The sequence below is a fragment of the Musca vetustissima genome, unplaced genomic scaffold, assembly GCF_032173495.1.
Source record: "Musca vetustissima isolate MV318-11 ecotype Yass unplaced genomic scaffold, APGP_CSIRO_Mvet_v1 utg21476, whole genome shotgun sequence".
NCBI lineage: Eukaryota > Metazoa > Arthropoda > Insecta > Diptera > Muscidae > Musca > Musca vetustissima.
In genome coordinates this window covers 241075-254497 of record NW_026879703.1, presented here as the reverse complement: position 1 = coordinate 254497, position 13423 = coordinate 241075, and the positions used below count along the sequence as shown (strand labels likewise).

Below are 13423 nucleotides of genomic sequence, written 5' to 3'. Positions count from 1 at the left end.
CACAAAATATCAGCAAATTTCTTTGCGTATTTGACATTGACATTTTCAGCGGGCGTCTGACTATCTATAATTTGGAAGCGCCTAATCGCTGCGGCTTTTCAAGGTCCATACACAAAAAAGAAGAAAATATACGCATAATTTAGTTTTCGGCAAACATTATTGGAAAACAAGAACAAGAAAGAAAAAATTAAAATTTTTCATTTCATGTACTGTTTGATATTACTGCGGATACTTCTAGAGGGGCGTTATGAGTTTGCTATTTTTGGTCCGCTTGTTTTTCTTCATCGAATTTGTCGGTTTCCTACGCGGTAATTAGTTATATTTTGTTGTTGTTGCTTTCGTAGAATATTTTTTTTGAGTTGTGTTGCAATGGTTGTTCGATCAATGAATGAGTGAATTGTAAAGATCAATCAACTGCCGTTGTACGCTTCGTAATTTTTTCTCGATTAAAATTGATTTAAATTGTTTCCGAATCATTTAAGATTCAATGGAAATGATAAATATAATTGCTGCTGTTACATGAAACTGGAAACAAATTATAAAATTCCATAAGAATTACAACAATAGAATAGAAACGATTAATAATTACATTTCAATCGCCCTTAGACATTGAATTAGGTTATAACACACCCTCGTACACCAGACGACAACAAATTATTTTTTTCATATAGAATATTTTATATAGAAGAAAATTTTAAAATTAAATGTGTAAACATGTAAAACATCGTTATATGTTTAATAATTTCTAAAACAATATTTTCTAACCTGGAATCCAATGTGCCAAATTACAACCACTGCGATATGAAAATTAGGTTAAAAATGGGCGGGTTCTTTATGTGGGACCTGTATAAATTTTTTTCAACAAAAATGTGTGTTAAGGGGATCCACACATATTTTTGTAATTGAAGAAAATACCTTCTCGATGGCGGTTATGATTTTCGATCACTGGATCATTCGATTCAAAAAATTTCAACGGCATTCGAAAGAGTACATGTCGGGATCTGGTAACATCGCACAAAAATTAACAAAATAGCGGACCTATGAAATTTAAGTTTTGGTCAAAACCCAATTTGGAAAATAGGGAAGATCTGCACTTGTAAAAATTTAGAACCAATTGGATAAATAGTTTTTGAGTTACCGTGCTTTCCATTCGAAAAAACTCGTTTTTGAGAAAAACGCGTTTAAAGTTTGAGAAACACTCTTGTCGTCGTGGTCGTGGACACATAGTAGATCGACATTTCTCGTTCCTTTTGTAAAAAGGAACTAGTTCCTTTATTCCTTGTAGTTCCGACTTCTTGATAGTTCATTTGATTCTCTCTCTTTCATTGTTCTTTTGTTTTTGTTTTTCGCTCACATAGTTCCATATTAATTCGTTGATGGATGAAACAAGTAAACAAATTGTGCAAAAATGAAAAAAAAATGAAATTTAGTAGAGTATTCGGAAGCAACAGAATTCAACTGCAGGACAATAAACACATTTTTTATATATCTCCTTCATTTATATGCTGTTAACAATGTGACAGTATCTGAACAAACCAGAACGATTAAAGAATATGGAATAAACGGAGGAAATCCGTGAAAGAGATTAGAGATCAGAAAAAAACAAGATCAAAAAGGAATGACATCAAAATCCGATCTCTTCCTCTCTCTCTTTTAGACAAAAACAAATGTATTCCTCCAAAGAAACAGATCACCACCATTCATTTTTCGGATGTGTTTTGTTGTCCTTTGGGGAGAAATGTCACTTGGTGATTGTCTACTGTTTGTCTTGTTTAGAACCGCGGCCTCTCCCCTCACTCTATTCTCGTTTTGCATTCCATTGTTTCTGTATTTCAGACACTGTTACCGACCTCTATATTGGTGTTATAAAATTCGCATATGTATTTTTTAAAATATTTCGATATAAATGAGATATACAATATAACAAATAAATGATGATATGAACAACAAGCTCAACCGAAGGTCGTCAGATATAACCGTACCTTTATATTGCATACGAATATATTTTTCATCATCCAAGAACACTCAATTCAGATTACAGTCACTTTAGTAAGAAATTGCGACTAAAGTTTTCAAATGGCCTAAAAAAGAGTGGTGCCTTCATCAAAATACACTCCTAAAATGTATTTTCCCTTCTTTCGGTGGCCGAAAACGGGCGGAGTCTTTATATGAGGAGTATTTCAAAACAAAGACACATTCTGCAAAGTTGTGTTTGACCCTCCCATAACCCAGAATGCCAACTTATAGCTACTTCGGTTGGAAAATGCGGCTAGAACCTATACCAAAAAGTGGAGCGAATAACACATATTCTTCAAAGCTCTATATTAAATATTGGCATACGGCCATTACCTAATCGACATAGAATATTATTAATAGTATATTATTCTAAGCTAGCCCATCATGATATAGATGGCATACTATGTACCGAATGTCCCATTTTTGGTATCACATTTTCCTTAAGAAAAATATTTTCGCTTATGAACAGATCCGAACAAAAATAATTGTACGTTCTCGGAGCGGATTACAACTTTCATTTACAGATAATAAATACTAACATTATGCGATTCTTTGGAAAATTTAAATTTCTATTTTAGAAAGTATGGACTTCACACTGAGCATATGTTTTCCGAAAAATCTGGATAGGACAGAGTGTTATGAAAGATTATATTTATGTCAAAAACTGCCGGAAACTTTAAAGTTGTAAAAAAATGCCGTTCAAACTGTGCCATCCCGAATGATCGCATTAATATAGCATTAATGCGATCATTCGGGATGGCACAGTTTTAAATAAAGCGAACATCTGAAGAACACATATGCATATAAACTGCATTTAGGTTATCAAAGATAAAAGAAAATATACACACATCAATATTTTATCGAAGTTCTAAGAAAACTGCAAAAGTGAGAAAAATTATGAGATATAAACAACTACATTAGTCAATATTTCGGATTTTCTTTTCTCGAAACCCAAATTTTGTTTGCATCGAAACTAACATATGATTATTTTCTTTGTTATTAGAAACCAAAAAAAAAAAATTGTTTAGGATGGAAGTGTGAAAATTCAAATACCTGATGAAGTGCCACCATTACGGAAGTGTTGAAATTCATAGACCAGAAGACGACGTTGTTGCACAGGAAATTCGCATTATAGCAACAAAACAAGCTGAGTAAATTAACAACAAGTGGGGTAGAGATGTAAAACGGCAACACTGAAAAAGAAAAAAATATATATGTGATATACAAAACGAAAATTGTCAATAAGAAAAATTACATATATAGTTCAAATAATATAAATTCAAAATAAAAAATATTTGTTTTTATTTAAAAATAATAAATAAATTATTACTGAAAAAGAAATAAAAAAAATTGTGAATACTATCAATAGAAAACAACAACGAATTAAAATAATAAAAAATCTAAAATAAATTAAAAATTGATTATATCCAGTTCAAATTTAAATCTAAAATTTCCTGCCATGACGACGTCACCTAAGTGGATTTCGTATTTAGCATTAACGCTATTTGGTAAGTTCACATTTTATATACATATGTTTATATAGATAAGTGGATATTTTTGTTGTGCACGTACACTGACGTTTTTGTGTTTATTGCTAGATATTTTATTTCAAAATAAATATACAAGTTTTTAATTGATTTATGCTAAATACTATAAATATTTAATTAAATAAACATGGGGAAAATATTTTATATGAGAGGAAATGTGTTTTATATTTGCATTTGGAACAGTAAATGTACAGTGGCTCAAAGTAATATAGATAAGTAGAACCGATAATTCTTAACAAATTTGTCATTCAAATATCTCATCCCGTTCAAAAATTTTTAAAAATCTGGGTCCTTTCAAAAATATTTCTTTAATAAATAAAATGTATATATTAAAGAAATATTTTTGAAGGGATAGTACTATATATATTTTCATAATTCCAAAAATATATTTTTATACCCGCCAACATACCATGGTGCGAATATAATGTACGTATAACAATATTCGGTATTTTTACTCGATATCGAATTGTAAAGCCTGTACCTTGTTATTTCAAATGTAACCTCCAAACAGAAAAAAATCCTATATTATAATAATAGTGCCTAAAAAGTGTTGGCCCACATTTCTGGATTTTATGAATGGAATTCATAAAACCATAATTATTGGTTTGTTGTTAGAGAGACAGAGAAAAAAAAAATTTTTTTAATTTTTCCTTAAGGGAACCCCACCCATTCTCGATTTTAATTTTTCAAGATTTTCAATGGGCTGGTAAATCAATACAAATGCTTGTTAAGGTTTGTAACTTTGCACGTATATAATTGAAGATTAAAAAGAGAAGAAAAATAATTTACAAAAAATTTTTGTTATTGCTTTGTTGTTGTTTTTTGTAATTAAAGAAAAGTCCTTATTTTTTATGGCGGGCATGATAACTCCTCACTGGAACATCGGAATCCGAAAATTCCAACGGCGTTAGAAAGAGTACATGTCTGGCTCTCGTATGAACTAGGATTATTGACTTCGCTCTAAAATTAACAAAATGGCGGACCTTTGAAAAAATATTTTTAAAAAATCGCCGATTTTTGACCAAAAACCAAGTTAAAAAATTAGGAAGAGCTTTACCGATTGGCTTTATCCTAGTTCATACGATAGCTATACACTCACAGAGAAACGTGTAAAAATTTGGAATCGATTGGGTTATTAGTTTTTGAGTTATCGTGCCCGCCATTCGCAAAAGAGAAAAACGCGTTTAAAGTTTGAGAAGCCCTTTAGTCGTCACTTGATGCTGACACAATAAATCGGCTATATTTTCAAGAGTTCTTGAGATTTTCACTTGAAATTTTGTAAGGACATTCTTGAATTAGTGTAGATTCGAATTAAATCAAAAAAAATTTTGACCCCGAGAATGGGGGGGTCCCCTTAAGAAATCTACGTTTATTGCTGTGTTAGTCTTTTAAATTTTTCTTTGAAAAATCCACGCTTCTTGCTGTGTTAGTCCCTTAAAATTTTTCTTTAAAAAATCCACGCTTAATGCTGTGTTAGTCCTCTAAAAATATTCTTTAAAAAATCCACGCTTATGGCTGTGTTAGTCCTTTAAATTTTTTCTTTAAAAAATCCACTCTTTGAAAACTCCACGCTTATGGCTGTGATGGTCCTTGCAAAAATATTCCTTAAAAATCCAAGCTTATGGCTGTGATAGTCCTTTCAAAAATATTCTTTAAAAAATCCACGTCTATGGCTGTGTTAGTCCTTGAAAAATACTGGTTAAAAAATCCACGCTTTTTGCTGTGATAATCATTTACATATATTTCAAGGAGAAATATTCTGTAATATCAGATGGCTGTGGTAGTCCTTTAAAAATATTAAAAAAAAACTCGCTTTTGGTTGTGATGGTCCTTCAAAAATATTCTTTAGAAAATCCACGCTTATGGCTGTGATAGTCCTTGCAAAAATATTCTTTAAAAAATCCATGCTTATGTCTGCGACAGTCCTTGCAAAAATATTCCTTAAAAATCCAAGCTTATGGCTGTGATAGTCCTTTCAAAAATATTCTTTAAAAAATCCACGCATATGGCTGTGTTAGTCCTTGAAAAATACTGGTTAAAAAATCCACGCGTATTGCTGTGATAATCCTTTAAATATATTTCAAGTAGAAATATTCTGTAATATCAGATGGCTGTGGTAGTCCTTTAAAAATATTTAAAAAACTCGCTGTTGATTGTGATGGTCCTTCAAAAATATCCTTTAGAAAATCCACGCTTATGGCTGTAATAGTCATTTAAAAATATTTTTAAAAAAACCCACTCTTATGGCTGTGTCCGTACAAAATCCACTCTTATTGTTGTGAAAGTCATTTAAAAATATTCTTTAAAAAAAACACGCTTATGGCTGTGACAGTCCTTCCAAGAATATTCTTCAAAAAATTCACGCTTATCGCTGTGTTAGTCCAAAAATCCATGTTTATGGCTGTGTTACTCCAAAAATCCATGATTATGACTGCGCTAGTCCTTTAAAAATATTCTTTAAAAAATTCGCTTATGTCTGTATTAGTTCTTACAAAAATATTCTTTAAAAAATCCACGCTTAATACTGTGATAGTCCCTGCAAAAATATTCTTTAAAAAATCCACGCTTATGGCTTTGCTAGTCCTTGAAAAAATAATTTTTAAAAATCCAATCTTGTAGCTGTGATTTTCATTTTAAATATATTATTTAAAAATCCTCGCTTACGGTTGTGATTGTCCTTTGAGAAATATTCTTAAAAAATTGTCATTTGATAAATGTTCCTTTGAAGAATAAAATCATCTTTAAAAAATCAATTCTTATGGTTGTGATTATCCTTTTAAAAAGTTATTGAAAAAATCCACACTTATGGATGTGGTAGACCTTAAAAAATATTCTGTTATTTAAAATTCCAGCTTATGGTAGTGATATCCATTCAAAAATATTCTTTCAACAATACAATATTATAGCTTTAAATATTATTCGTCTAAAAATCAACACGTATGCCTGTGATAGTCCTTATATTATTTTAAAAGGTACGCTTAGGGCAGTAATATTTCTTTAGAAATATTCATAGGAAAAATCTTCTGGCTTATTCCTCTGATATTAGTTGATCAAACATTCTTTAAAAAATCATGAAAACAGTTTTTATTTCCACTAAAAATACACTTTTTGTAAAATGAGCAACATTTTCCAAATATAATGACGTCTCAAAAATCAGAAACGCAGCATTATTTTCGACATCATTCAAAACATTTGTTTTATTCAATTAAGAACGCAAATGGTTGGCCTTCCTTTCACTTTTAGGAAATATGTAAAAAATTTAATTTTTGTTTAAAAATAAAACACACGATGTTAGTGTTACATGTTTTATGATACAATTTGTCTCAAAATATAATACAGACATAATTCAAAAATATTTATCCGCCTCAGGAAAATATTTCGATTTATTGTATGTTATTTTAATGATTTTATTGACGTTTGAAATTAGTATCCAATATTTATTATTTTTCCCCTGCTGAACGTTCTCTACTGTGTCTGTAGTGAGTTATTGGCGGGAATAGCCTGCTGAGTATATTGATTTTTTATCTGTTTCAGCTGTTGGTTTTTTAATTGATCATCAATTAATCCAAGTCAATTAGTGGGATGATGAGGCCAAGTAAAAGCAATTAGAAAATTCGAATGGAAGAGGTCATTAAGCTCGTGGAAGAAAGTTGCTGGAAGAAATTATTTGATAATCCAGCCAAGCTAACAACTATAATCTCTGATATCTAAAAGAATAAACAATTGGAAAATATTCATGATCGCCAATCAAAATCTGATTAGTTTGTAATTCATAGAACAAAATATTTTTATTCTAGACAAATTTTAATAAAACAACTGATCATGAACTTAGTCGAAAATTCTTATCTTCATGATCAATTTTCCTAAAAATAAAAATGAAAGCGTCATAATTTGTGCGTCGGACAACAAACAACGACGACATGACATTAACAGAATATTGTCCGCCCACATTGATGGACAAACATATTTTTCCCACGACCATAAAAACGATTTTAATTCTAAGATATTATTGTTGTTGTTCCTCTATTTTTGGAGGCATTTCCTTCTAGACGTATTTTGTTTTTAATTTTAATTTGGAATATTTTTTTTTTTGCAACACGTATATCTTGTGAAAATTTGTTAATGCCAGTTTGGCTTTGCAACTAGTAGACATAGAATCTCAAAAATATATTTTTTTTTTATCTTTTCTTCCCATTGTGCAGCATATCACTTAAATAGGTGATGAAAATACGTAATTCTAACGAAAACAGCACCTATCTTAAACCGATCACAATTGACAGCATTCGAAAAGTAACATTTCATATCAACAACAATTCTGAAGTCGACCCAGTTTTCTGTCATATACATATTCATGTTTTTTCCATATCGCATCATGACGGTGATGATGGTCATGGATATGTGTTTTTTTGTACTTTTTCGCTGATGGGTGGCCGACTGAGACATGTCTTCAGTTGAATGCCAAAAAAAAATATTGGGGTATTTTCGTTAGGATTTTGAAATTGAAAAATGTCATGTACTCATACGTACATGACATGATGTATGTACAAAAATATATATATTTTCTTTGCAATTTTCCAAAATTAAGAAAAAATGATGCTTAGTAAACCGAAAAAAAATATTTCTTCGTGATGATCCAATTTGAAATATTTAGACAAATGATTCAGTGACGGCATAATTCTTAAGAAAAGAAAACATATTATGTTGATGGTCAAGTTCCAGGATTTTATGAATCATTCGGTCAAAGAACTTAGTGACGTCTGCTATATATTTCATTGAATTCTAGTCCACAAACTACCAATTCTCACAACGAACTAGACTAATTTTTATGTGTTTTCCTATTAACTTGATATTTTATTATCAAACATTTCGGCACACCTAATCCAATGTGACATCGGTATTAACATTAAAATATATATAAACATGTGTTGATTTTAATTCGTAGCCACGTGCTGACAGATGTGTAATAAAATTACCAAAATAAAATATTGAGGTAAAAGTTCAAAAAATTAAATTTTGTGATTAGTTGGTCACAATAAAAAATATTCAGAATTAAATACAACGATTGGACATTTAAGGAATATTTTTCAAGGACTATCACAGCCATAAGCGTGGACTTTTAAGGAATATTTTTCAAAGACTATCACAACCATAAACGTGGATTTTTAAAGAATATTTTTGCAAGGTCTATCACAGCCATAAGCGTGAATTTTTAAAGAATATTTTTTCAAGGACTATCACAGCCATAAGCGTGGACTTTTAAGGAATATTTTTTCAAGGACTATCACAGCCATAGGTGTGGATTTTTTAAAGAATATTTTTCAAAGGACTATCACAGCTATAGGCGTGGATTTTTTAAAGAATATTTTTCAAAGGACTATCACAGCTATAGGCGTGGATTTTTTAAAGTATATTTTTCAAAGGACTATCACAGCTATAGGCGTGGATTTTTTTAAGAAATATTTTTCAAAGGTATATCACAGCTATAAGCGTGGACTTTTAAGGAATATTTTTTCAAGGACTATCACAGCCATAGGTGTGGATTTTTTAAAGAATATTTTTCAAAGGACTATCACAGCTATAGGCGTGGATTATTTTAAAGAATATTTTTCAAAGGACTATCACAGCTATAGACGTGGATTTTTTAAAGTATATTTTTCAAAGGACTATCACAGCTATAGGCGTGGATTTTTTTAAGGAATATTTTTCAAAGGTATATCACAGCTATAGGCGTGGATTTTTTAAGGAATATTTTTCAAAGGTATATCACAGCTATAGGCGTGGATTTTTTAAGGAATATTTTTGAAGGACTATCACAGCTATAGGCGTGGATTTTTTTAAGGAATATTTCTCAAAGGTATATCACAGCTATAGGCGTGGATTTTTTAAGGAATATTTTTCAAAGGTATATCACAGCTATAGGCGTGGATTTTTTAAGGAATATTTTTGAAGGACAATTACAGCTATTAGCGTGGTTTTATAAAGGACCACCTCAGCTAAAATCGTGGATTTTTACAGAATATTTTTGAAAAGACTATCCTAGTTATAAATATGTTTTCTTTAAAGAATATAAATAATAAAGGATTTATCACATGCTGCTTCAAATATCCCGAATGGGAATTTTGAATAACCCTACATTTTTCCTAACCTTCAATTTATAATTATTTAATTATTTACTTTTAGTCCTTCTCTATCAACCGGCAAATGGCAATCGACCTCAAGGATATTTTCGTAATATTTGCTCATATCGTAGTACACCGTTGGTAAGCAATTTTTTAAAGAAAAAAAATAGTTCCCCAAAAAATTAATCTTATCCTCGTTACAGCCAGTCAGTGAGCCAAAACGTCACCTGAATGCCATACGTGAACAAATGCAAATTAGAGCAACACTACAGGGACCTGAAATAGATGCGTACATATTACCCTCCTATGATGAACATCTCAATGAAGAGACCAGTGCCAGAGATCAACGTCTCAAGTATTTGACAGGATTCAGTGGAACGGATGCCTTTGCTGTGGTCACCTTAAGAGGTGCTGCCTTGTGGGTCCAGAATCGTTATGTACAACAAGCCGATGGTGAATTGGATTGTGATTGGGAAATTTATCGCATGAATGATACTGTGACCATAATAGATTGGTTAGGGGTAAGTTTTGAAAAAATAATAATTAAATACATTTAAATTTATTTTAAACATGTTTTCATTTTTTGCAGTATCATTTACGACCTGGTCAACGTGTTGGAGCCGATCCCCACCTGGTGCCACATCATTTGTGGCGTAAATGGGAAAGTGAATTGGAAGATCGTATGTTGAAGTTGAGAAATGTCAACAATAATCTAATCGATTTGGTGTGGAAAGATCGTCCCGAACCGGATCTAATTAAAATTCAAATATTACCAAAATCATATGCCGGCGAAAAATGGGAAGATAAAATCAAAGAGCTGCGTGAAAGATTACATCATTTTAAATGTGATGCAATGATTGTTACGTCTCTGACAGAGATTGCGTATTTGTTGAATATTCGTGGCCGGGATTTGCCATTTACACCGGTTATTAAGGTAGGTGTTCCGATAAATTGTACACCGAAATATGGGGGAGGATGACAATTCCATTTGGGATAATAAAATATCAAAACATAAGAAAGAAAAGGATTCGAATTAAAAGATTCGAAACGTTACACTGAACGGAATCTCCTGATTATGAACTTAATTAGGTTGCAAAGTGATATTTAAAAATTTCGAAATAAATATTTCTTTAATTTCCAGGCCTACTTGATTGTTAGTCACCATGACATTTTCCTATATGTCGATCGTTTTAAGATGACCCTGGAAGTATCGGCGCATTTGCACACCGATTGTTATAATTCGTTGTGTGTTAAGTATGTTCAATTTACATAATTTTATTTTATTTTTAATTATTTTGATTTCTATTTCTCAGATCCAAAGATTACCAACAAGTCTGGAATGATATACGCACTTATTCTCAAATTTGGCGTAAGGTCTTGGTGCCAGCTCCATGTGTCCAAGAATTGGGCGCTTCGGAAATGGTCTATTCTTCATTTCCTGAGAAAATAATTTTCGAACATATGTCACCGATTATTATGATGAGAGCCCAAAAGAATTCCGTCGAGCAGGAGGGTATGCGTATGGCTCACATCAGAGATGGTGCGGCGATTTGTGAAGCTATGAGTAATTTGGAGACAAGGGTAAGTATTTTAAATAATTGAAATGGTATTCTACAAAACTAAACAGTCCCACTGGCCGACATGTGAGAAATAGGACCATATATAATGTCCCATTAGAAATCCGAATGGAGGCGTGGATTTTTAAAAATATTTTTTTTTCACGGACCAATGGAAGCGTGGATTTTTATACCCTTCACCACACTGTGGTACAGGGTATTATGTCTTTGTACATATGTTTGTAACAGACAAAAGGAATCAAGATAGACACAAGGTTTCTTTTGAGAATATGCATAGAATCACTTTCTGAGTCGATTTACGCATCTGTCCGTCCGTCCATGTATTTTTATGAAAAATGTACAGGTCTCATTTATGATCCGATTTGGATGAAATTTGGCGCAGGTCACTTATTTGGCCCAAGGACGAACCATATTGAAATTGTAGAAAATCGGTTCAGATTTAGATATAGCTCTCCTATATATTTTGGTCCGATTTAAGTCCCTACATATCTTTCGATTTGTACGAAATTTAGCATAGGGTACTAAATTGAGGATAGAATGGTGTGTGTTAAGTTTCGAGAAAATCGGCTCAGATTTAGATATAGCTCCCATATATATTTTCGTCCGATTTTAGGTGAATGGGGCACCGTGTGCATGGTGTATTCAATTGAGTTTAGAATGACGTGTGCCAAATTTCGAGAAAATCGGGACAGATTTGTATATAGCTCTCATATATATTTTCGTCCGGTTTAAAAGAAAATGGGTCTCTAAAGTCCCTATATATCTTTCGATTTGCACGAAATTTGGCATAGGGTCCAGAATGATCAAGTTCCTTGACTGTATTTCCTTCTTTTTGAACACATATACTTATTTTAAAATATTTATTTCTTTCTTTCAGTTCTACACCGAACAATGGACCGAGGAGAAAATCAAATACGAAGTAGAGCGATCCCGTCTATCACAACAACATGCCAAGGGGCTATCACTGAGAACAGTGGTGGCTTACGGTGAACACTCGTCGTATCCATTTTATATTTCCAGTAATGTCACGGATATTGAAGTAACCGACCAAAGTCTATTGGTCATTGAATCGGGTAGTCAATATTATGATGGTACCACTGATGTTTCGCGAACATTTATTTTTGGCGAACCGACAAATGATATGAAACAAACGTATACCATGGTATTGGCTGGTATTTTAAGGCTATCACATTTGAAATTTCCTTCCGATTTGAAGGTATCGAAATTAGATGCTTTGGTGCGTAGTCCATTGTGGACGACCATGAGCGATTATCCCGGAGCTACGGGACATGGTATTGGGGTCTACGGAGCGGTGAGAGAACGTGAGTATGGAGGGTTCTTCAAAAACAATAATTTTTAATAATTTAATTATTTGATTTTAGCACCAATTTCGGTGGATTATGGTCATGATAGTCATTTTCATTTTAAGGAAGGTTATTTCTTCTCCAGTGGTAAGTAATATTTGCGGAACTGTATAGTTGTTTTCAGAAATTATGTTGTTGTGTAATTTGTTGCAGAATCCGGCCACTATAAAAATGGTGAATATGGTGTACGTTTGAAGAACGTATTGGAGGTTAAAAATACCCACAATGTCCACCCATCGGGCGCCAAATATTTAGCATTCCAAGATGTAACATTAGTGCCTTATGAACCGCGATTAATTGATGGTACTCTACTGAGTTCATTGGAGGTAAAATAAGAAACCTTTTTCATTTTTATTTTAGCTAATTTGTTTTTATTTCCAGAAACGCTGGCTCAACGAATATAATGCCAAAATTCGCCAATATGTTGGCGAAGAACTGAAACGTCAGGGCAATATGAAAGCCTTCTATTGGATGATGAATAAAACCCGCCATATACGTGAATATCTACCCGAAGAAGAGTATCGAGCTGCCACAGGGGCTGGATCACGCACACGTGCCTTTTTAACAATTACAGTGCCGGCCATATTATTAGGACTGACGGTATTTGGTAGCTTTTTACGTTGGTTATTATAAGTAAAGAGAAATTAATAGAAATTATTTTTAATTTTTTATTAAATTTATAATTTTCTTTAACAAAAAACAAATATCACTCAAAAAGGACCAATACAAAATTCTAAAAGAAAACAAAAACGACAATATTCGTCTGTGAATAAATTTTGCTGTATCATAGGATTTCATTT

General features: G+C 32.1%; 1 protein-coding gene across 1 annotated transcript; it reads left to right on the top strand.

The window, feature by feature from the left end:
* The first annotated feature begins 3462 nt into the window (after nt 1–3462).
* LOC133324786 (xaa-Pro aminopeptidase 2-like) lies at nt 3463–13256 on the top strand. Its single transcript, XM_061533624.1, has 10 exons — nt 3463–3524; nt 9744–9823; nt 9886–10203; nt 10272–10616; nt 10824–10936; nt 10996–11263; nt 12137–12581; nt 12642–12710; nt 12777–12949; nt 13005–13256. The coding sequence occupies exons 1-10, from the start codon at nt 3476–3478 to the stop codon at nt 13254–13256; spliced, it is 2112 nt and encodes a 703-aa protein (XP_061389608.1). The 5' UTR covers nt 3463–3475.
* The last annotated feature ends 167 nt before the right edge of the window (nt 13257–13423 follow it).

Coding starts and splice junctions, on each gene's coding strand:
- LOC133324786 (XM_061533624.1), top strand. CDS start 3,476: ATGACGACGTCACCTAAGTGGATTTCGTATTTAGCATTAACGCTATTT. Junction 9,824..9,885: donor CATATCGTAGTACACCGTTG/GTAAGCAATTTT, acceptor TCCTCGTTACAG/CCAGTCAGTGAGCCAAAACG. Junction 10,204..10,271: donor CCATAATAGATTGGTTAGGG/GTAAGTTTTGAA, acceptor CATTTTTTGCAG/TATCATTTACGACCTGGTCA.